The sequence below is a fragment of the Mirounga leonina genome, unplaced genomic scaffold (genome assembly GCF_011800145.1).
Source record: "Mirounga leonina isolate KUSES-001 unplaced genomic scaffold, KU_Mleo_1.0 Mir_173, whole genome shotgun sequence".
Taxonomy (NCBI): Eukaryota; Metazoa; Chordata; class Mammalia; order Carnivora; family Phocidae; genus Mirounga; species Mirounga leonina.
The window spans coordinates 91179110-91203432 of record NW_023270447.1 but is presented as its reverse complement, the minus strand read 5'-3'; the positions used below and the strand labels follow the sequence as shown (position 1 = coordinate 91203432).

General features: G+C 57.4%; 1 protein-coding gene across 1 annotated transcript in view; it reads left to right on the top strand.

The window, feature by feature from the left end:
- Positions 1 to 1530: 1530 nt before the first annotated feature.
- The window catches only part of AJAP1 (adherens junctions associated protein 1), a 54962-nt gene continuing 32169 nt past the window's right edge, over positions 1531 to 24323 (top strand). Inside the window, exon 1 of the mRNA XM_035020257.1 lies at positions 1531 to 2332. Within this exon, the coding sequence (XP_034876148.1) occupies positions 1531 to 2332 (802 nt within the window). The remainder of the gene's footprint in view (positions 2333 to 24323) is intronic.

Genomic DNA, 24323 nt, shown 5'->3' with positions numbered 1-24323 from the left:
CACACCGACATGCAGACCCCACACTCGGCCACACCCGCACATGCACAAACACGCATATGTGACAGATGGGCACACAGACACCCCCCACAGCCTCGCGCTCTTACACGCTTGCTGACACACTCACACCCACTTGTACATTTGTCTTTCACAGGCACTGACGTGCTATCACACATCAGTGGCACGCAGTCCTGAGACACACTCCCGTGCGTGCACGCGCACATGACTCACACACCACACACTGCTCACTCACTGATTTATTCCCTTTTAAAGTCACGCGAAACCTCATAAAGAAAAACTGCCGGGCCTTTTTTTTTCTACGGGGCTGGTCTTGAGCAGCTTTCCAGGCTGGCGGCTCGGCGCACCCAACGCCCTCGCCCGCCCCCACCCGCACCAGCCACTCACATTCTGGATCCGAGTCAATTTTCAGACGTGACGCCGGGGACGAGTACTGACTTCGAACGGCGCCTGCACCCAGTCCTCAATTACCTAAGCTGGAGAGGGAGCGTGGGCCCCGGGGACACCAAGCCCTGCCCGGGTCTGTCTGCCGCGCTCTGAGTGCTCACGTGATGCTCCGTGCACCCAGCCCCCCACCATCTTCCCCGGGTCGTGTGGGGTTTGCCCTTCTCCAGCCGAGCCTGGAGCTGAGCAGGTGGATGACGGGGTTTCAAAGGGCACCTGTGCTGAAGATAAATAGGGGAAGCCGAAATGTCAACAGAACAGCACTTGGGTAGGGCTGGTGCATCAATAAACTTCCAGCTTATCCACAGCAGATCTCATTTTCCTGAACAAAATCCAGAGGAGGCCAAAAATAAGAAGCTTTCTTAGCGTACGGCATCCGAGGCCACAGCCTGCTGTGAGATACGCACATTTGCCTGAGAAGGTGGGGGTGGGGTTTGCGGACCACAGCATGGGGCGGGGGCCCGGGAGATGCCTGGCCTTCGGGCCCCCCGTGAAGTCCGGCGGGCTCAGCCACACGGAGGGTGGAACCCCCGTCCTCGCAGGCCTCAGGGAGACACACACCTTGGGTCTGTAAGTTCTGTGACACAGAGGAAGGTGCTCAGCCCTGGACCCAGGGGTGACCCGAGCCCCCAGCTCTGCCGTCGTCTTACCTCACGTCCTCTCCATGTCTCCGTTTCATGAACTCCGGGCAGAAGCCGAGTGGGGAACAGAAGGTGTTTGAGGTCATCTTGTCGGCTGAGCTGGGGGTTTTGAGACTCGGTTTCCCTCCTGCATCATGTCAACCAGCCATGTGCGTTGCATGCTCCTGGGAAGAGATGTGAGGTGCAGGCGGGGGAACCGGCTCCTGGGAGCAGGTGCATGGGGGACAGGGCTTCTAAGATGCTGATGAAGAGGTGGCACTGCAGCAGGGCTGTGAAGTCAGCTAATGGAGGGTTTCGGTTTCCCTTCTGAAGTTAGGATTAGCGCTCATTACCAGAAGAGCGCTTCCGTGTCCCGGTGGGGGTGGAGGGACCGCCGGCGGAGCCCCCAGAGCCCCCACCTGACACTGCTCTCTCTTTTCCACGCAGTTCCATGTCCATCCGCTGGCCGGGCTGCTCCCTAGGAAGCCATGCTTGGATACTTATAGCCATGTTTCAGCTCGCCATGGATCTGCCCTCGTGTGAGTCCCTGGGCCCGGGCCCCGACTTCCGGCTCCTTCCCCGGCCGCCGCAGCGGCCGCCCCGGCTGTGGAGTTTGAAGAGCGGACAGGCGGCGCGCATCCCCGTGCCCGTGTGGAGCCCGCGCCCGGCCCGCGTGGAGCGCAGCCACGGGCAGGTGCCGAGCCCGCGCGCCAAACGGGCGCACAGACCCAGGGACCAGGTGGCCGCCCTGGTGCCCAGAGGGGGGCTCGCCAAGCCCCCAGCCGCTGCCAAATCCAGCCCCTCCCTTGGCTCCTCCTCGTCGTCCCCGTCCCCCGCAGCGGGCAGCGGGGCCACCACGGACCAGCAGGCCCTCCTGCGGAGGGAGAAGAGGCACCTGCAGGGGGCTGGCTTCAGCGGTTTTGATTTCCGGGGCAGCAGGCCCACCACAGAGACGGAGTTCATCGCCTGGGGCCCCACGGGGGAGGAGGAGGCCCCGGAATCCAACACATTTCCAGGGCTCTACGGCCCCACCACGGCCTCCATCCCACAGACACGGAAGACAACTGTGGCCACCACCACCGCCCCCGCCACCACGGCCACCTCCACGACGCTGCAGACTAAGGGGGTCACTGAGCCCCTGGGCCCCAGGAATAGGATCCCGGTTGGGGTTAGCACAACGGAGCCTTCCACCAGTCCCAGCAAAGACGATGGTGAAGACGTCAAGCCCCCACGGATTCTGGGGGAGACCTCAGGTACACCCACCTGTTTTCTGCTTGGGGTTCGGTTGGTGGGGGGAGGACACCTGGGGGTGTGGCTCACGAAGGATGCTGTGCTGTGCCCGGTGACACTGCGTGGCAGGCCTCCCTGTTTCTCAGCGGCAGAAACCTAACAACGGCAGAGTGCTGACGGTTGGGTGGCGGCCTTGGGGACAGAGGGGGCATGTGTGTCTGTGGACTTGCGGGTTGTGCTCTAGCCAAGCCCTTCTGGCTGGTGGAAGGGAGACGGGACAGGGTCTCTCCATAGTGGTGGCCTAGAAGGAGACGCTGTGCCCGCCTTGCCTGTGTCATGGGCGTCCAGACCCCTCCAGGCACAGAGCCACGTCTTCCCAAATGGTAGAACCTCGACCTCTGGGCCAGCCTGGCAGTGAGATGCGGACACTCCTGCTGGTGGAATTAGGGCCCAAGTAGAGTACCCAAAAACCTTCAAGGCTGTGGCCTGTGGAGGGGCGACTGCCACATTGGCCCAGAATTAGGGATCACTTTAAGCAGCAGAAGAGATTAGGTCAGGTATAAGGAAGAACTTCCTGTGGTTGTTTGCTGAGCCTCTGCAAACTGGCTCGGGTTGGGGAGTATCTTCCCTGGAGGCGATGTCGCAGGTGTTTGGGGGACGGGGTCAGAACAAATGGCTCTGGGTCCTCTGCCCGTTGCTCTGGGTGCATATGGACAGTTACCGTGAAATATCTACTGCAACGTAGTTTTGTCTTTCTTTCTTCTCCTCTACCTCCTCTTCCAGTTGCTTCTAAAGGAGTGGCCCTTGAAAATCTCCCAGGCCACAGCCCGTCCTTCCAGGGCTAGCCACAGGCACGTCCCCAGGCTGAGGGCGTGTGCAGAGTCCGGGACCCCTGTGCTCCAGCCCACCTCTGGTCCCCTTTGCTTCTGGGAACAGGCCACGACCCCACGCCCCACCAGGAGCAGGATGTTCACAGATCAGATCTGGGTACGCACATCCCAGACGAGCCGCAGGGTTGGCTAGCTCTTAAAATGGGATGTGAAGTCCAGGGTGTTGGCATGAAGGGGTGGGGCTGCCGCGTGGCCTCTGCGCCCTGTTTGTTTGCTTCTCCACGTCCTGAGGCCTCGGGGTCCATTGTCCCCATGCAGGCCCTCTTCAGGACCCCGGACAGAAGAGACTTGCTGCCCAGGGTCTGTCGGCAGCATAGTTTTTCCTGCAGGCTGCATCCGCATGAGGCTGCGTCTGGCCGTGGTCAGGAGTTGGATAGGTTTTCATAGAGTGGGTGGCTTTTGTTCCATGACCTACTTCCTTCCTTCACCTGGACGAGAGAACTGCAGTTTTTGTATTTGAGCAATTCTTCCCTATAGAGCAACAGATCTCTGAAAGCAAACCCAGCTCCACCTCAACGCCAGGGGCCAGGGCCAGACCCAGACCCAGGGGCGGAGGCTGTGAGCTTGGAGCACGGGGGGAGAAGGTCTGCAGGGGGTCGCGGGTTGTCTCCCGGCCAGCCTTTGTCCAGAACCTGTGCACACACAGCCTGCCGTCCATCACGTCTGCGCCAGGTGCCCGAAAGCAGTTTACGAAAGCATTTGTTTTTACCTCAATAAACTCACAAGCCATCATCATAATAGAATTTAGTGCTGCATTCATTTACTGTCATACCCTCTACACACGTCACTTAACTATACAGGCACGGACGAGAAAACAAGTTCCCGTTTATTCCAAATTACATTTGTTATTACTAAAGTTAAATGCTTGGGACAGCATTAGAAGGCTCAGCAAATTAATTCACAGTACAATGGATGTTGCTAATCCAACTCGACAGATGCTTATCTTGGAAAAGATTTATGGTTCTTCATAATATAATCTGGTACTAGATTAATTTGTTTAGCAAAACAAATTTAAAGGGGGGCGGGAATACATGTGTTTGCTTTTGGTGCAGAGAAATGTTAATTCTGGGAAGTGATGTTGGATGCTGAGAAGGGGCGCCAGCAGGTTTCGGCATCCAGGCCAAGGCAAGGCAAGACAGGAAGTGCTGAGGTGACACCTCTAACTAGGTCCGTCACAGCTCAGCTGATCCCACAAAAGTGACCCAAGCCACTCAGGGCCCTGACGGGAGCCCCATAAATCCCCCTTGTCCTGGCAGTCACCACACATAGACCTGGGCTCTCAACTCTTTGTGGAGCACTTCTGCTGCTCACCCTTCTCAGGCAGGATTAAGGCGGCAAGGGTGGTCTTGGGGATCCCAGCGCGGTGGTCCAGGAGGCTGGGCATGCCGTATGCGCTTGCAAGCCGCAGACCGCCTGCGAATCCGGACTCAGCTGCAGGTAGCTGTGTGACCCTGGGGACGTTCTCTTCTCTCTTGGCTTCATTTTCTTCACCAGAAAAATTAAAGCTTAGAAATATCTCTTCCAAATGGTTGTCGTGAGGATTCAGTAGAACAACATCAAGCATGAACTAAGAACCCTGCGACCATGCCAGGTGCTTCTATACCCAGCAAGAAGGACTCCAAGGAGAAGCCTGCAGGTGTCAGGGGCCAACAAGCCACCAGGGACATGGCAGTCTTTTCATCTGAGACACACCAGCTCTGCCCACTCACCACTGAGGGCATCCCAAAGGGCAGAATTAAGGTTTTGGAAAGATAGGAAGAATTTGTTAAGTCAGTTCTGTTGTCCAAAGAGATGTCTTTGGAATCAGGTTTGGGGAGTTGTGAGTTTTTATTTTTGCTTCTGTAGAGAGGTGTTTGAAGGGGAAAGTTACCTTGGCCCATCTGCCCAGAGCACAGATACCAGTGAGCATAGAAAAGCAGATGGATGGAGATTTGGGGCACTCTGAAATCCCTCAGGAGTGAATATTACGTGGGATAGCTGCTGGAATCATCAAACGGCCCCTCTCCCAGAGACTACCCCATAAGTGAAGTGATTGGAAAGTCTCTCCTAGTTTTAAGGTAGTGGATAAGAGTGTCTGCCTTCGAATTTCTGGCTTCCTCTTGTATTAGCCGTGTGAACTTGGGCAACTTGCTTACCTTCTGTGTGCCTCAGTGGGAATTACAGAATTAACCACCTTATAAAGTTGCAAAGATTAGTGAGATAGTGTATGCCAGGTGGTCAGTGCCTGACACATAACAGCTGTTCATTACATGTTTGCTGCTGTTAATATGGTGATGGTGATGGTGATGGTGATGGTGATGGTGATGATGGTGATGATGATGATGGATGACAATGGTGATGATGATGGTGATGATGGTGAAGATGGTGATGATGGTGATGATGAGTGTGGTGATGATGATGATGGAGATGGTGATGGTGGTGATGATGATGGTGATGGTGATGATGATGATGGAGATGGTGATGATGGTGGTGATGACAATGGTGATGATGATGGTGATGATGGTGGTGGTGATGATGATGGTGATGATGGTGATGGTGATGATGACAATGGTGATGATGAGTGTGGTAATGGTGATGATGATGATGGTGATGGTGGTGATGTTGGTGATGATGGTGAAGATGGTGATGATGGTGATGAGGCTCATGGTGATAATGATGAGGAGGAGGTGGTGGTGATGGAGGTGATGGTGATAGTGATGGTAATAATGATTGTTTTTCTTGTGATGATTTGCTACCACTAGCTTGCTGCTACATTTACTGCTCCATTATGGGGTCATTTGATGAGATCATTTGATGAAGTCCCACATCCCTGTCCCTGACCTTGGTGCTCTTTGTGGAGGTATAGGTGGCACTAGCTAGGAACTGCTTGGGATGGAAAATCACCTGGCTTAGGTTCACCGAGGCATTGAGCTCCAGCCTCACATGGTGCTGGCAGAGGGTGACTGTCAGATGGGGCAGGAGTTCACTTGAGGTCGAGAGAGGAGGACTCCCCACAGCGAAGCACCATCTTCCTGTGACAGCTCTCTTGCTGGTCATGTTCTGAGTCTGGAATCACAAAGTCTCCTGGGAGAAAAACACAAAGTCATTTCCTGGGCTTTAATCTTAAAACTCGTAAAGGGAGCTGTGGGGAATTCAAGCCAGCTGATTTTGGTTATTGCATTTGCCCACCGCGGATCTCCTAGGCTGTGGGTGCGTGGTATACAGCTAGTGCTCATTAAAGACTTCTGGGACCTGATGTTCTTAGACCTTCCCGCTGGCCCCTGGACCCTGAGATTCTCCAGCCTGCTCAGATACATCTGATGCTTTCCTCAACTATCCGTGTTCCTAGCTCTGGAAAGTACACCACCCAGGAGGGGCTACAAAGCCCTGTAAGGTCTCCGTTAATGGTCATTCAAGGTGTGTTCCCATTTGGATCAGTCATGTATTCGTGACACCCAGCAGCTCAAGGAAGAGATGGCTCAGATGTCATCCCCATCCTGCCTGGTAATTTTTACATTGGGATGCACTCATGCGTTTCCAAGGATGATTTCCAAGTTGCTTTGTCCTTGTCACCAGGGGGCCTTCAGTGTCCTTTAGGTGTGTCCCACTGTAAGCAGGAGGGACAGACTGGTGTCCTCTTCTCTCACAGTGATGGTCAGCTGACCTGGGTAGCAGAGCAACCCTGGGAGCAAGTCTCATGGTGGGAAATATTTCAAAATGCTGGGATAGAAGTGGAAGAGAGTTAGGAGCAGCTGTGATAGGGAGAGACGTGCTCCTCTCCTTCTGTTTAAAACTGTGATGGTGGTTTAAATGCTGAGCCCCTTTTAATTAACTTGCTGGGTGTTTGCTACCAGGGAAGTGAATCCATCCCTAATTTAAAGATATTTGAAGCAAATGACTCATGAACTTCAAAAGTTTTGAGTGGCTTAATTGGGATAAGAGCATCCACGAACAAATGAGTGTTTGGAGCTCGCTAAACATCCCACACTCCGTAGCTGGCGAGGCTGGGCTTTAGGGTCTTAACTGGGATGTCGGAATGGATGCGCCTGGTTTCGCGTGGTGACCCGTTGTGGCATGGGTGGGATGGCGCGCGTCTGCCGACAGCCCTCTGCACCCGTCCAACGTCCCAGAGCGCTCCTCTGCTTTTGCTGAGCAAAGCTGTGTTCACACCAAATGGATAAATGAGCTCCGACTCATTAGAGCTGGTCTCGAAGTCTTCTGGAGATGATTTTATCACCCGCTTACCTTTATTTCCCTTTAATGTGTTCCTTGCCCCAGCTTTTGCATCTAGTGCTTCTTAGACTTCTTTGTTTCTGCCAGAGCTGCCTCCTTCTCCTGAGAGCGAGTTTAGGGGTCGGGAAGTTACTTGAGTTCTCGTGGGATCACAGTGCCTGTCCTAGCACCCTTTCTCTGTTTCCCTTTGCCCAGCCCTAGGAGCTGTGGGAAGGGGCCTGAACTGACACTGGTCCTCTGTAAGGGCGGCAGGCTGGGTTGCTGGTGATGCAGGTATTGGAGGGCTGCAGGCGACACCCCCACCCCCGCAGAATGTGACTTCCTGACATCCATCGCTTCACTAAACACGGGATGGGTAACAGACCAGTGTGATATATGGTGGATTGAATTTATGGTTTTCATCCACACACAGGGGAATGATTCTAAGCGTAGAGATTAAATATTAGAACATTATTTTTAGAATTATTTGACGATGTGAAGAAGACTGGTTTTGGAATTTCTAGCTTCTGATCTGTCGTGCAGGGAACTGTCAGCTCTGAACTTGGTTGATATGAAATACCACGCTTCAGGGTGGGGGAGACGTGAAGGGATACAAAACCGGGGCCCTGGCTGTCTTTTCAAAGAGTTTAAAATCTATTTGGGAAAGTCAGACAGGTAAGGACACGAGGCTTCACAAGAGAGAAGTGACAGTTAAGGACGGGAGCAGACATGTCAGAAAGCCCCAGCTTGGGCAATTGCACAGTGATTCTGAAAACCCAGTAAAAGGAGGAGGGCGCTGGTCCTGGTGGGAAGGGTCCCGCCAGGCTTCCTGGAGAGTGAATGAGGCTGGTCCTGACCGATGGGGAGGGCATGCATGGGCAGAGCACCGGGGAAGGCAGAGGGCACCAAGCACTCTGGAGACCAGAAGCCCGGAGGCCTGCATGGTGGAGGCAGCAGAGCAGGTGGGCTGGGACTCAGTCTCCTCACATCTAGAAAGACACTGGAGGAAAAACCCTCACGGCCCCTCCTCCAGCTCTAACGGTCCATAAGAACGTCCGAGGCTCTGTGTTCCTTCTGCCCACAGCTAGGAAAATGGTCTGCCCTGCCATTTTGTCCTGAGAGGAGAAGGCTGGTGGGCTCTGGCCCTCCCCTCCCTTCCAGCGTCACTCCAGGCAGTGGATCCAGCAAGCTCTGGGGTTGGTGGGGCAGGCAGCTGCGGCCGGGGTTTCTGAGCTGCCGGGTGAGCGGGAGAAGTCACCCACCCCCGCCCAGGAGCGGCTCTGCATGGCGGGTGGCCAGTTTGAAAAGGCCCCACGTGCATGTACTTGCTGCAAGAGGCATTGCCCTCAGCGCCGGGGCAGGTGGGTTCCAGGGGAAGCTCCAGCGCACCCCCGAGGTGGCCGCCTGCTTCTGGAGGCTCAGCCAAGATCACAGGCAGACACGTGATGGTCGGGCCATATGATCAGACGGGAAGACAAGGCCTCCCCGGTCCTGGCTTTCCATGTGGTTCAGTGAATCTCCGCCTTGGAGTCTGTTGCTTGGAGGTGATGATCAGCACCACCAGAGGATTAAGTTTCTCTTCCAGAACTTTCCGTCAGATGCCCAGTCTGTCTCAGGAGCAGAGGCGGAGATGTCTGCCGAGCTGACCGAGGATGGGACGTGGGGGCAGTGAAGCTGGTGCTGACGGGGGGAGCCCCTGCCCTGACCCAGGCGTAACCCAGGCCCTGGCGGCCCACCGACCCTGGCCATTGGTGTGCCCTTGTTGTGCCCCGTGACCTCAGGGAGTGCTGGCTTTTTTGACAGCAGACTGAGAAGTAATTTCCACCTCGAGGGGTGGTTCTGAGACGTGGCTGAGTTCACCCGCATAGAAAGCTGGGCACACACAGCGAGTGTCAGGGGCCCTGGGTGCATGAAGGCCCCCTCGCTCTGCAGCTCCATCGGGGAGGGAAGGGCACTGGTGCTGGGGAAGTGGGACCCCTGTCACCTTTAGCATCCCCCAACGGGGCTGGGTTGAGCACGTGCAGGTGCCTGGCCAATGCTGGTCTAGCTGCCTTATGACCTTTCTCTGTCCTGGAAGGATTTAGGCAGTCGGACCCACTGGGAAACCCATCAGCAGAGCCCCATAACTCGCCAGGTCAGCAGTCCCCGTGCCCAGGGGGGAGCACCATGTCCAGCGGCCCGGCCTAGGGGAGGGCTGTCTGCTGGAGCGCCGGTCAGCTTGTCCTTTGCCAGGGGCCAGCTGGCTTCTCAGCAGACTGTCCCTTGCACACATCCCTTTAAGTGGCTTATTGCCAAACTTGTGCTTCACTCTTCATGTTCTCAGAACTGCCCATGGAAGGCGGTGGGGCTGACGCTCAGGGAGGCTCAGCCTCTCGTGAGTCGGGGGAAGTGGGTCAGGGCCCCTTCTCTGATGCTGAGGGTCCCTCCTCGACACACAGCCTTGCTGCCTGAGGCATCAGGGCATCCTGAGTGGGACCTAAATCCAAGAGGAAGCTGATTGCCTTAGTCCCTCGGAAGTTCTTGGCCCATATGTGAGGTCCAGTGATGAAGGAACCTTCTAGAAGCTCCAGGGAGGCCTCTCCATCAGCAGAGCCCATGGCAGGTGGGTGGAAGAGTTGGAGGCCCCCATTGTGTGGTTTCACATGCTGAACAGAGAGCCCCCCAGGGATGTGTCCTGGGGCCAGAGGCAGAGCCCCTGAGAGCCACACCTGGGTCCCCATCCCTGTTCCCACATCTGCCAGAAGGAGAGAATCGGCATCGTCTAAGGAGTGGGGCAGGAAGAAAAGCTAGCACTCTAGAGTTAGCTCCCTGCCCTTCCAGACCGGGGGCCCAAGTTTACAAAGCATCTTGGTAATACCCCCTTTTACTCACTTTGAGTGCCCCTTTTTGGAGAAACTATAACCGACCAAAGCTCATGGTCCTCCAGACTCATCTAATGCCCTCAGTGGAATTGAGAGGAGACGTGATGTGACATGATGTTTGATAGATGCTCCTCCATGCACATCTTCACCGGAAGGTGTGGTGAGGTCGTCGGAGGCTCACCCCCCACCCCCGTGTGGCATCGTCAGGAACCTGAGGGCAACGCGAGCTAAGACAGGTGTGCCGTCTGAGCATGGGGGGGGGGCAGGTGACTTTGGGAAAATGGTGAACAACTCCCGGCAACATTTGGGACAAAAATAATCCAGCCTTCTTTCGACGTACATGGTGGTTGTGTTCTTGGAAACTTTGGTGCTTATTAAAACCATGCAAAAAATACTCTGGGTCTGTACGTGGAACAGAAGGAGGCTCTCTGAGCATTTATAGCAGGAGTGAGCAGAAGGACGTTCAGAGTCACACAGAATGGAGGGCCGGCCGTGGGTGAGCACGTCTGTCCTATACATTGTGGGGCAGGTAGCGTCCTGCCCCCTACGCAAATAATGTCAGTCATTGTGACAACCAGAAACGTCCCCCACATTCCTAGATGCCCCCGCCCCCGAGAATCCCTGTTCTCGGCCCAGACATTCCAGAGGCAGCCTCCCACCCCGGAGACAGGTGGCCTTGCCCCCATCCACACACTGCACAGAAAGGACCAGCTTCCATCTGCACCTGAGTGTCCTGGGGCCGCAGGAACAACTCTTCACAAGCTGGGAGTTTGAAACAATAGGCATTAGATCTCTCCCAGTCTTCAGGGCAGGGGAGGTCTTTCCTGCCTCTTCCAGCTGGGGGTGACGGGCAGGTGTTCCTTGGCTCCTGGCCATACCCTGGCCTGTGTCTCTGTCTTCACACGGCGTATTCCCTCTGTGTCTGTGTCTCTCCCCTTATAAAGACACCAGCCACTGCATCAGGGCCCAAGCTAAGAATCCAGGATGGTCTCGCCTTGAGATCCTAAATGCCATCACATCTGCAAAGTTCCTTCTTCTAAATAAGGTCACATTCACAAGGTCGGGGGGGTTAGGACGAGGGCATATCTATTCCATGGCACTACCATTCAATCCAGGAAGAGCGGCCATCCGCTCCGGCTAGGGGGCCGGCATCCCCTCCTCTGCCCAGGGGTCAGCAGTGCCTGGGGATTTTCTCCAGAAGCTGGGAGAATCGCAGACCCTTCATCTGCCCCAGTCCTGCTGGAGAAGAATACGGGCCTGGGGAGGGCATTGGCCCAAGCCTCACCCCACCCGCCCTTCACGAGGCCCTGGGAGCCACTGGGGGGCTTGGAGAAAACACTACCTCCATTTGCAAAAAACGCTTTGTATATACCGAGCTTCACAAACAAGTCAGAGATGAAAATGTCTGACCTCTGGTTGGCCCTTGTGCCCTGAAGATCCATCCTTCACTCACTCGAGCATCCATCTGAACCATTTCCTGAGCACCTACTATGTGTCGGACAGTGTTGTTACGTCAGAAGACAACACACAGTCTCTGTCCCCTCCAGGGGCAACAGACAGACAGACACACATCCGAACATGAGTAAGTAACACACCTCCCCAGGTGTGTGGGGAGGATGCCCGCAGCCTGGGGCGGAGAGCTGATGCTCGAGTTGAGACCAGTGGATGAGAAGAGGGGGGTAGGACGGGGAAGGAGGGTGGCGGCCAGGAGCCGAGGTGCTGGGAGCGTGACAAGCAATGCAAGGGCTGTGGTGTGGCGGGCCACATGGCCGGGGGGGCAGGGAGGTCAGAGGTTGGGCTGGGGTTTGGAGGCAGTCGTGGGGGCTCCGGGCTTTAGTCTGAGGATAATGGGGGGAGCAGAGAGTGGGCTGACCCTGTGGATGGTCCTGAAGCTGAGGACTCGGTGCGTGACATGAGGGAAAGAGAACAATCTAGAAGGCTTCCCAAGTGTTTGGTTTGAGCAACTTACGCCTTCGAAGGAAGTGGCGCCTGTCCTGAGCTGGGGTGGGCGCGGATGGGAAAGGGCGGCCGGCAGCCCCTTGGGGGCCCGGTTTCACTGCAGCTGCTGAATCAGCTGTCAAAGGGGCCGTCTGTGGGCCCCCTTGGACTTGCGTGTTTGCAGCTGGGGAAGGTCTGGCCTGCGGTGGAGACCCCAGAGCCATCAGGGTCTGGGTGGTTTTAAAGGTCCTGTGGATAGTTGAGATCACCTGGAGGGAGAGTGGACGGTGTGCGAGGGGGACAGGGACAGAAGACAGGGCCCCAGAGAGTCCCCAAAGCACAAGGAAGGGTGCCTGGGGAGGAGGAATGGGGGAGGGTGGGACCAGAGAAGCCTGGGGCAGAAAGCACCTCACAGAGGAGGAGGGAGGAGGGAGAGAGGAAGGGGGGCTGAGGGAGAGGGAGCAGACAGGAGGGAGGGAGAGGGAGGGAAGGAACAAGAGGGAGGGAGGGAGGAGAAGTAGGGAGGACGTGGTCCCACATCAGGGCTCCTGGGAGACAAGAGGGATGAGCACGGAGGTGACCATCACCTTTGTCCCCCGCGGAGGTGCAGGCTTGGAGGCTTGACAAGAAGGCCGGCTGGAGCGTGCTGGGGAGGGTGGACCAGAAGTGAAGCAAGGCGCAGTGGGGAGGATCCTTTGCTGGTACCCGCCAGGGAGCGGGAGGTGGAGGGTCCCGCCAGTGTGAAGGGTCCAGGGCAGGATGAATTCGGGTGCTGGTGGTGCGCAAGCAAAGTCCTTGTGCGGAGTGAGAACGGTCCCCGATGGTTGCCGGACGGCCCACGCCTGTGCGCACAGCTGAGCGACACGCAGGATGGGCTGGGTTTGTGGAGGGAGCAGGATGCGTGAGGAGAAGTCAGTCTGTCTGGGAAATCCCGCTTTCCTGGCACCAGACGTTTCCCCTTTTCACTTGGGAAGCTCTGTGTGAGCTGGGGGAGGTCGTGCCCCCGAGGGACAGTGCAGAGGGGCCCCGCCCTGCAGCGCTGCTGTCCCCAGGTGGGGACCGACGATGAGCAGGTACGCGGACACCGTCTCAGATGCAGGTGGGGACGTGTGAGTCGGGCCTGCCTGGTGGGAAGCGGCGTCTGGGAGAGGATGTGGGCCCGGGGATGCGGGGCTCGTGCAGAGGCCTCCTGGCACAAGGGAGGCTGGATGAGGGAAGGGCAGAAGGGGGTCCTGGTCAGGAGCAGGAACTGGGTGCTTCCCCAAGTGCAGACAGGAGCTGTGGGAGGGCCATCCCCAAACGTGCAGGCCAGCCCTGTCCCCGCTGGCTTTGGCAATGTCCCCGGCCTCCCTGGAGGTCCCTCATCTGGGGAGGGGAGCTCGGCATCCTCACCTGGTCATGTCACGGGCCAGAGGAATCGGAAGGATGCCTCCCAGACACCAGCCTGCGCCAACTCCTGCATCCCCCTCCCGGGGCCTTGAGACCCGCGCCCGCTGCAGCCAAAAGTCGCTGTTACCGCAAACACCACGGATGCACTGAGCATCGCGGGGCCGTCCCCTGCCATCCGTCCGCCCTTCCCAGGTGCAGCGGGGGCGTCTCCTCCTTCAGAGCCTTCGCCGAGGCCGTGGAGGTGACACCCACTGCCGTCTCTAACCCACACCAAGACTGGCCTTGCTCCTGGCAGACACTCGGACGCAGACTCAGAAATGAGGCTCGGGCTTTACTGGGAACGCGCGCTCTGTCTGTCTCCATGGGGACGCGGTGGCTGGTTAGGGCCTACGGGCCAAGACCCAGGGCTGGTGCTGCACCCAGAGCACGGGTCAGTGGTCAGCTGCCTGCTCTCAGCAGGGCTGGGCAGGGCCTTCCGGTTGGTGGAAGGCTGACTCGTCAGGGGAGCTGAGGAGCCACGTGGTGTAAGGGGGTGGAGGCCACCTCGGGCACCTCAGCAGGCACTCCACTCCGCCCTGCCGTTGTCCCAGACTTCCACGGACTTGGGGGGCAGTGTGGGCCGCAGAGCCTCGGGGCAAGGAGAGGGAGGCAGGAGGTCTCACGTTTCGCAGGAAGACCTGAAGGTTCATGCCCCGCCGTCATCCTGGCCACACCCCAGCTCTCGATTCTTCCCGACTGCAGTTTGTCTTTTCGGGGCCGTTCCTCACTGTCTGGGACACTTAAGCTCCCGCCCCTCCCCCAAGGTGGGGAAGCACCTCTCTGGCTCCTGTGTTGAGAATCGGGCAGCAGGAGGGAGGGTGGGAGGGGGCCTCCTTGGATCTCTCCGGAGCATCCGGGAGTCCTCTCCTTGGCCAGGCTTACGCTCTTCCCTCAGCTGGAGGGGCCACCTCCCCCTCCTCCTATTGACGCCCACACCTCTAGGGCCCCCTGGATTCTTTGTCCCCATTTCGTGGCGTTTACCATGACTTCTGTCATTTTATGGCCACTTGCCCGGACGTCTGTCCCGCACCCCCCACCACCCAGGACCAAGAGCAGCACATACCCCTGCATGCTCAGCACTTTCCCTGGGTGATCAGCCAGCCTCGGAGCTCCTTCAGGGGAAGAAACCAACCTGCTGCTCCCAGGTCCCACATCCCCTGCGCCCCGGCTCCTAGCACAGCGCCTGGCCCACAGTTGGCTCGCATTGCTTTTCTGAACAGACAAAAAATGCAACTCCTGTGCGCATGCATTCATCAGGGGGGGATGCTGTGCAGTCTTTGACCCTTAGTGAGAGGGAAAGAGGACGTGAAGAGGAGAGACGGGGGGTAATAACGCACCGCGCCTCGGAAAGTCGCCCGAGCCCAGGCCGAGAGGAGGTACCGCTTCTGTGCAGACCCCCACACTCGTGCCGACGTACATGCCCACTGGGGCTGCGTGGGCACCCCCCGCCCGGGGCTCGCCCGCCGGCATCCACCGCCACACACATGTGCGAATGTGGGGAGCAGTTCCGGCTCATCCAGAGCGAGCAAGACAGCCGTGTCTTGGAGAAGAGAATGAAGCTGCTTGCCTGCCATCCCACACACTCAGGGTAGCAGGGAAGCTGGGAGCCACTCAGCTGGGCCCCCGCTAACCGGTCCCCTGCAGCTGGGGTGCAGACTGCGGCGGGGAGTCCCACCCAGGTGTGAAGTCCTCTTTGGCAGGGCCCTGGGGACCAGACTGGCCAGGGCATCCCCCCACCAGCAGGCAGCGAGGAGGAAAGTCTTCTATGGCACAGCTGTGCGTGTAGAGAGAGAAGGCTTTCTGGTGACTCTTCCTTTTCTTAGGAGGACACACGTCCCGTAGGATCAGGGCCCCACCCATATGACCGTGTTTATCCTGGCCACCTCCTTAAAGAGGGCACATTGGGTGCTGCAGGGACACAATTCAGTCCACAGTCCTGGGTGGAAAGAAAATGCACTCCAGGGCCCATGGGGATGAAGACAAGTGGGGGGCAGGCCGTGGAACCCCGTAGCAGAAGCTGAGCATGACTTGCTTGTGTGCATGTGTGTCTTTGGGGGCACCGCTCCAGGGGCCTATGTTGCGAACTCACAGTGGTCAGGGCTGGTGTGTGTTCTGAACATACCCATTTCGTATTCTGCCTTCCCTATCAGGTGGGGGAGACTTCAGCGATTGCAGTCTGGGAAGATTTCCCCAGGAGCCACGAGGGGCTGCTAGCAGTCTGCTTCCCGGAGCCGAGTGCGGCTTGTCCGTGGGGAGTGGGTGCTGGCTGGGGTGGCAGGTTGGGAGCCACAGGAGCTTCCTGGTGGATGGTCGGGCAGGAGGAAGTGGTCAGATTCCATGTTTCCGAAGGTAGGTTTCAAAGCCTTGGTAAGTGCTGCTTGACTTAGTGAGGATGAGAGAAAATGGATGAGAAGAGCGGAGGCGTGCCCTGAGCTGAAGCTTGGGGCTGGGCACGTCTCCCCCGGGCATCTTCATCTCTGCTTCCTCTGGGTGTAGGGGGGAGACTCCCACGAAAGGCCCCCGGAGGGCCCCCCCCCGCCGGAGCCGTCTGCTCAGCGCTATCTACGGCCGCGGTCTCTTCCACGCCGAGCCGTTGCTCAGACCTGGGGTCCACCTGCTCCTAACATGCTGGCCGCCCTGCTGATGTGCGAATGCTGTGGGACGACTCCCGCTGTGTCCCTCTGGGCCCCGAGCCAAGACGCCCTGTAAACCAACCGGCCCCATGTCCTGCCCTGTGTGTTTTCAGGGCTCCCAACTGTATCCCCTTTGCTGCCATCCGTCCTGTGGCTGAGAAAACTCATGGCTCCTTTAATCAGCTCTTCTTGCACAACAACATGGAGCAGGAACTCTCTGGTCTCTCCCTGCCCTGGCCTGTCTGCCCCACGATCCCCACCTCCGGGTAGGTGCTTTTGTGGGATCTCCTCGCCTGGAGCATGAACAGGGCCTGGGACCTGCTTCCAACCAGTAGAACATGGCAAGGCTGACAGGTGACATTATCCTCTGGTTACCTTACCTCATACAGAACCCACTTTGCCAGCAGATTCATGAGGGAGACTCTCATGCTGGCCTAGACGAAGCAGCCACCATGTGGTGGGACAGGAGGCCCACAGGCTGGGGGACTGCAGGCAGCCTCTGGAGCTGAGGACTGTCCCCCCCAGCAGCCAGCACAGAGCCATCCCTCTCAGTCCCACGGCCACGAAGAAATGAAATCTGGAATGAGCTTGCAAGTGGGCCCCTCCCTGGTTGAGCTTCCAGATGAGAACACAGCCCCACCATGGGAGATCTCCGGCCCCCACTGGACACCTCTGGCGCCCAGGGTCTCTGAGACCTACTCCTCCTCTGACCCGCCCTCCTGGGGTCTCTGTCATCAGCCTCGCCAGGCGTGTCACCAGACATGTAGGGCTCTCAGGGTGTCCACTGGCCCTCCAGCCCTGGCCGCAGACCCTCTGTTGGTCTTCCTGTAGCTCCAACGTGTGCAGAGCCCCCCACACTCTTCCTTCGAGCCTGGGCTAGCGCGGGGCCCATGGTTGTGCTGTGTCCTGGGAAAGATCATTGAAATGAATTATTTATCAACAGCAGAGATGGATCATTAATTAATAAACTCAGCCATCTCGACTCCCACCCGTATATAGCACCGACAGTGAATGAATAAGCAAGCAGCCTGGCTCCCGGCCTGGATATTGACAGGTCCTCCCTTTGCTTGTGGCAAGAGAGCAGGTCAGAGCAGGAACAACCCTCCACAGGGCGTGTGTCCCCACGGCTGTCACCCACTAACCCAGACGCTCTGCCGGTCCAGCTGCAGGTGCGGGCCGGGCCCCTGGGGCGAGAGAGCCCCCTGCCCACACGCTGCACGCTCAGGCCCCTCCCAGACAACTGCGTCTTTTGGCTCCTGGGCTCTGTGTCCCCCTCAGGATGACCTTCTTGCCCCACGTGCAGGCCTGTTTGCTGAATCCCAATGTGGTGCCATAATGCGTCAGCTGGAGCCAACTAAGAGCTCCATGCAGTGGGGGGAGGGGGTGGTGTCTTTCTGTGTAGGGACCTCTGAGTCTCTCTGGGGCTGAGCAACAGACGTTTACTGTCCCTGTTCTGGGGCCTGGAGGTCCAAGGGAAGTTCTCTGAGGCTGTGAGGCAGAATCCACTCCAGGCATCTCTTCCCGTAGCCTCGGGGTTCCTGGGCTTGTGGACGGCCGTCCCTTCCTTGTGTCTCCACAGGGTGCTCTCTGTGTGCGGGTCTCTGTCCACATTTCCCTTTTCATATGGACAGTGGTCATGTTCAGTCAGGGCCTACCCTGATGACCTCATTTTAACTGATGACCCCTGTAAAGACCCACTTTCCAAGTAAAGTCCCATTCTGAGCTCTGGGGGTGCTAGGAATTCAGCATATCTCTTGAGGGGGCACAATTCAAGTCCTAACACGTGTCATCGGACTTAGGGCCCACCCAGATAATCCGGGATGATGACATCTAGAGAGACTTAATTACATCTGCAAAGGCCCAGTTTCCAAATATGGTCCCATTCACAGGGTCTGGGCGGGAGGACTTAGCATCTTTTGGGGGGGGGGACAAAGTTCAATCCTGGAAGTACCCCCCTTCTTTCCGCACCCCATTGCCAACCAAACACGGCTCTTCTGTCTTGTCTCTGAGCAAAGAAATTGTGTCAGCAGGCAACGCCTGCCCATGAGGCCCTCTGGAGCAAAGCCTGAGCCTGAGCAGGGGCGGGCTCTTCACCCACAAGAGGAGTTTAAGGAGTTTTCCCCGACCGCATGTGGATCATTTAACGTCTTATCTGAGGAGAAGATGGGGGAGGGAAGGCAAGCCTGCTGCTGTTTGGTGGCAGAGGTTTCGTGCAAAGTTTGATGTTATTGTTAACTTTGGCTTCAGGGGGAAAAATAACTCATGAGACGCTGAAAGACAATCACAGAGCAGCTCGGCACGGCTGTTCCAGAAGCCGGATTAATCTGCGGCATACCGAGCCGGGCGCCTACGTCCCTCTTGATCTGGTCTCATTTTTACAAATTTTAAAGAAAAGCAAAAACACAAGCCTCCACTTCTCCTGCTGCATTTGTCGTTCATGCGGATCGATTCCTGGGAGGCCTGCAGTCGTTCCCGATCACCCAGGTATCGGGAACGTTGTGGGCCCTCCGTGCTCTGCTGCTGGGGGTGACACCGCAGAACCCAAGGCCTGCCTTTCAGGCCAGAGTCGAGGGGAGACACATCTCTCCCAGGGGGAAAACACCAGCTGTTTCTGTCCTTCGGCCCTGAGCCTGCAGCTGCTGGACTGGGGCAGCCCCATTCCCCGGGGAGACAAATGTTTCTTGCACACCTGTCAGGTGCCTCTGGGAGTTGGGCACCCAGAGGTGCTCAAGGAGGAACAGACCTCTCGAGCAACACCTGACACTCATCCCGACTGCCTCCTGCATTCGGTGCTTGAGCAGCTCTCATCCCTGCCTGGCTGGATCAAACCTTGCCTGCATCCCTTATTCCCCCTAAGCAGAAAGCATGTTCGCTTCTCCCCTGTGTATCTTCTCTTAGTCTCACTCAGATTCAACTCCCAAAATTAAAAGGTGATTGAGATTGCAAAAGCTTTTATCATGAGAACATTTTACTGCTTGCTTTTTTTTTTTTAAGTAACTGAAGAGCTGTCACGCATAGACTCCTTCCAGACGCCGCCATCTCTGAGCCCTGCTACAACCCTTCCTTTTGCATTTTTAAGTGCCCCCAAAGAGTTAAGGAGATCAAAGCATCCCGTTGTTCATGTTAAATGTATACAATTTTATTTGTCAATTATACCTCAATAAAAATGTCAGGAGGTGGTGGTGTGCAGAGCAAAGGGAAGAAAACTACAGGATGAGGTAGCCAGGCAGGGGCTGAGGGGCTGGGGCGGGGTCAGCCTGCAGGGAAGGTGCCCATCTGGTCAGCCATCAGCAAGTCAGACTTGCGGGGACAGCTTGAGAAGGAGAAAGAAGCAGGTGACTTATGGAGGCCCCGGTGGAGCGAGCCCATTCGGACTCGGGGTGCTGTTTGCATGGAGCCTCAGAAGGGCTAGCACCCCTGGGACAAAGGCAGAGACCCTCATACAGTGGCCTCTTTGCCTGACAGTTTCTAGAGAAAAGCCGAAGTCACACTAGGCTCCTGGGAGGATGCCCACCTCCCCCTTTGTCCCTGGTTCCATCTGTCCTGGGAGGCTGGGGGCCCGTCACCAGCAGCTCGGCTCTTCTCCCCCTGCTGCCCATCCCCCAGCACCCCTCCCTAGAGGCCAGGGTGCCTCCCCTCCTGGTCTCACTATAATGGCAACGGGGGTGGGGGCAGAGCCAACTTTGGAATGGCAGCAGGATGTACCTTTGGACAGAGAGGCTCCACCAGGAAGGGAGTGGATGTAAGTGTCCTTCACCCTCGGGGCCAGTGAGCACATTCCCACAGGCCTCTGAGGGTCCAGGGGCAAGCCTTCTGCCACCGCCCCCTGCTCAGAGAGCCCCTAACACGCAGGGAGGGGGAGAGCTGCCTTCCCCAGAGAGCCTGAGGAGGGTTGTGGGTGGTGGAAGGACCCCTGGGGTCTGAGCATACTGAGAAAACCATGCAGGTCCAGGAGCAGGACACAGATGCTGGAGAGAAGCGTGCCCACGCCCGCCTGCAGTTCCGGCCCGGCTGGGCCTCGTTGGCCCCCTGAGAGACCTGGGGCGAGCCATTCGGCCCCGGCCTCTGTCGCATCTGTAATATGGGGTGACCCTTGGCACACAGATCATGGAGCTAGAATCTGACCTGGGTGCCTGCCTGTGGCGCCCTCTGCTCCAGACTCCCTCAGACGAGCTGAAATAGGATTCTGAACTCCTCTCTGCCCAGTGGGCCACCACAGAGCATATTAGCGTGGAAGACAAGTGAAAAGCTATTAAGACACTTGCACCTTGGGAATCTTCATGGGATTTCCTGGCCCCTGTGGGCTGCCCCCTCCCCAGTCTTTTCTTTCTGTTCGTGTTGAGGCCGGAGGCAGGAGCACCCCCGCCGCCTCCCCGGGGCTTGGCTCAGAGTTTCAGTTGATTTACTTTTTATAGGAACAGTATGCTCCCCCCAGACTGCCTGCACGCCCTGAAGCTCGGATCACACAAGGAGAAATGTGGGTCTACACTTGCCCAAGGCCCCACCTGCTCTGAGAATCATCTCCAAACCCTGGGTCTGGAAGCAGGTTACACAGGAAGGAGAAGCTGCCAAGAGAGTCCCGTGGGCTTGCTCGTCTCTTCCATCCTTCATTCATACACCCGGTGCCCAGCTCTGTGCTGGCTGCTGGGACCTCCCCAGCAAGCAGGATGGCGCCGGCCCCTCGTCCTCATCAAGATGCATCCAGTGGGAACCACATGCAGCCGAACAGCTGCTTTCCTGTTCCGAAAGCCCCTTTGATGCCGTCCTGGAAGAAGCAAGCAAGGAGAACGGACCCGGCTCCCAAGCATGGGAAATCCCAGTGGGCGCGCCTTGCGGGGAAGGTCCAGGGCGTCCTGACCCACCCGTGGCCGGTCCAAGACAAGCCCCGTCCCCCTCGGGTGGCAGGGGCAGGAGAAGGCCACTGTGACTTGTGCTATTTCCCAGAGACCAGAGAAAATTCTGGCATTATGATCTGCCCACACGCTGGCGTCTGTGTCAGGGCCAGAAATAGAACACGGAAGATTCTTGCTCTGATTTCTGTGCTCATAATTCTAGGGCAAGATGCCCTTACGAAATGTGGATCAAAGATCTGGTGGGGGAGAGAGCGGGCTGCACGGAGCGGTTCACGCGAGGTCTGCGTGGTGTGAGCAGGGCCTTGCCGCGCTCCAATTAGCCGCGTTCATAGGCGATCACTTCCCAAGCCTGGACTCTGCTCAGCCCGGGAAAAACGGGAGTGATTCGCAAAAGTCCCCTTCAGTCACGACAATTCAGATCCAAATACAATCCACAGAGCTCCTGAACCCCGAGACTTGTTCTGGGTGGAGGGAAAAGGCGGCAGCTCAGAGGCTGCATTCTTAGAAGAAAAGAGCACTCATCACCCGAGCCCTGGAAAATGCAGGGCGGTCCAGTTCGTGACTCCTGTCTTCCTACTAAGGGTTACCTCAGATGGGTGGTGTACTCCCCACGAGCCAGGTTCTAAGTGCTTCACTTCAGTCAAATCTTGTACGCATGCAACACTTCCGGGAAACAGGAATAATAGCCTGTTCAGCGTTGGCAGAAACAGAAGCACAGAGAGGTTAAGTGATTTGCCCAAGGTCACACAGCCTGTAAAGGGTAGGATTGTGATTTGAAACTGGCTTTGGGCATGTTACTCTCATGTACTGGTACTGCCCTGGGCCTTATCTCATTCAATCCTTGCCACAACTCCTTGGGGTGTATAGTATATTTATTTTTATCTCTTAAGATATTTTACAGATCAGGAGGTAGAGAACAAAAGAGATTAAGCTGCCTGAGCACCATCTGTGGTGGGGCAGAAGCAGAGATGGAACCTGGGGCAGGCTGGTCCCCCAGGCCTGCCGTTTCCAGCACCCTGAGGGAGCGCACCCTAAAGCCTGGAGTGCCCTCTCCCCTGGGGAGGCCTGGGCCCCCCACTCCCATCCAGACCTGTCTGGTCTCCATCACTCCCGCTTGCAGCTTCTGCTACTTCCCCAGGAGGCACCCGCCCCGGGGGATCCCGGTGACGGTGCTTAAAGCATCTGATGCAAAGGGGGGACAGAAGGTGTGTGGGAAGAGCAGGAAAGCCACCTGCACTCCAACGTCACAGCACCCCCAAGGTCAGCTTTGGGAAACACCATCCCTTTCCAGCAGCCTGGGCACCCAGCCGGACATCAGCACGCATTGGTGACCCTTGCCACCCTGTGATCTCAGACCACGTTTGACTTGGGGAGTGAGCCCCACGGGTGATGCTGGATGCAGTGTGTGAGCCGACTTTGTGGGTGTTGTCAGAAGGAAAAAGAAGGCAGCCCCTAAGAGGAGCCCCTGATGGCGGTGGGCCAACTTTGTCCCCTCCTTCTGTGCAGAGTTCCCAAGGTCCAGGGCTGTCCTCTGCCTCCAGGGCTGTAGCAGCCTTCACACGTGGCCTCCCGGGACCCTCCTTGTCCACTGCTCTGCAGTCAGCCTGCCGCCTTGCCTCCCCCTGCCCTGCTCCAGAGCCCCTGACCACAAACATCCCCCTCGTGCAAATCATCCCCAATCCCCTGTGGCCAGAAGGAATCTCTTCCTTCCCTCAATGCTCCAGACTGTGCCTCAGGTTCCGGGTCAGCCGTGTGCCCCCTTGGGTGCAGGCAGGGGGCCCATCTACACTTGGGAGACACAGTTCAGGTGGGCTCCCCCTGGGTCCCCCCCTGGAGTCCTAGAGCGGGCTCTTGTTGTGGAGTGAAGCCTGGAGTTTCATCCTGGGCTGCTTTGTTTGTTTGCCCCAGTCAAGCAATGCAGCCACCCTGGGAAGGACGGGGTAAGCCTGCCAGACCCGAGTTGACATGCATGCATTGGGTAAATGGGGATTATTGCCCATTTTTGCATGGTTGGAAGAAAACAGGGTTATTCTACGTGGTTTCTTGAGCAGAGCTTGTCCCTCGCCTATCTGTAGTTAGTGCTGGAGTGGTGGATGGAGCACATGAGAGACTTGGGGGCTCTCATCAGAGCCCAGGCCCAGGGGCGGGGGTGGGGTCCTTGAGGGCAGAGCCCCAGGGCGAGCTGTGGGGAGCTTTGCAGCTCCTTGCCTCAGGTGATCACCCTGGCCAAGCCTGCCTCTCCTCCGGTCAGCTCCTCATGTCTTGTACAGATATTGGGCCGTATTGATCACCTGGCAGGGGTCGGGTAGGGAGGGTGGGCGTGCTCTTTTCTCTTCACCCTGACTGTCATGAGACACACGGGTTATGGCCGTCGGTTTGGGTGTGCCGTGGTGGAGAGTCAGGCCTGGGGTGCTGGGTCCTTGCCTTCTGGGCCCCGTGTCCATGGGCTTGGGCATAACTAGGGAAACACCAGCTGCCTAGTTGTGCCCAGGGGCCAAAAGAGGAGCCGGGGACTCAAGAGTCAGGCGCCATCGGGTTTTGGACGTAACCTGGAGCGCAGCATCACAGAGCCGGCTGGACTCTTGCCACCAGCAGGGTGCCCGCCCGGGAAGACAAGGAAGGGCCTTTGGCTGCTGCCGGGGACAGAGTCTGCTCAGCCTCGAAGCTTCGTTTCCTTCCTCACCCGATCCTTGCCATGTACAGCATCCTATGTGGGACGACCCAGAGCTCGGGTGACTGCCCCAGAGTAGAGGAAGGTCAAGGCCACGGGGGTCGTAGAGGTCATTCATTCATTCATGTCTAAGATCATCACTGACCCACTACATGCAGGCCCTGGTGACAGGGCCTGGAGATACTGTTGTGAACCAGCTGGGGCTCTGTTCTCATGAGCCAGTAGTCCAGGAGGGGTGGTGATGTGGAAATTGTCTCAAACAAGTGCCTAATTGCCAACTGCAGTGAGCGAGCTGGAAACTTGTGGAAGACTGTGAGAGGAACTTGCAGGAGAGGTGTGCTGTTCTGACCAGGGAATCTGTGTGCTGGGAGAGGGGACGAGTGGTTATGGGTTGTTGGTCAGCAGTCCAAGGGAAGAGCCCAGCAGGTAGCATAGAACCTGGCCCCCGGGGCAGCATGTGGGTGCAGGGCCTGAGGAGCCGTCAGGAGTATGGAGTGGGTCAGAGTGTGCAGGGGGCAGAGTGTGTACGGAATGTGGTGTGCAGGGGGC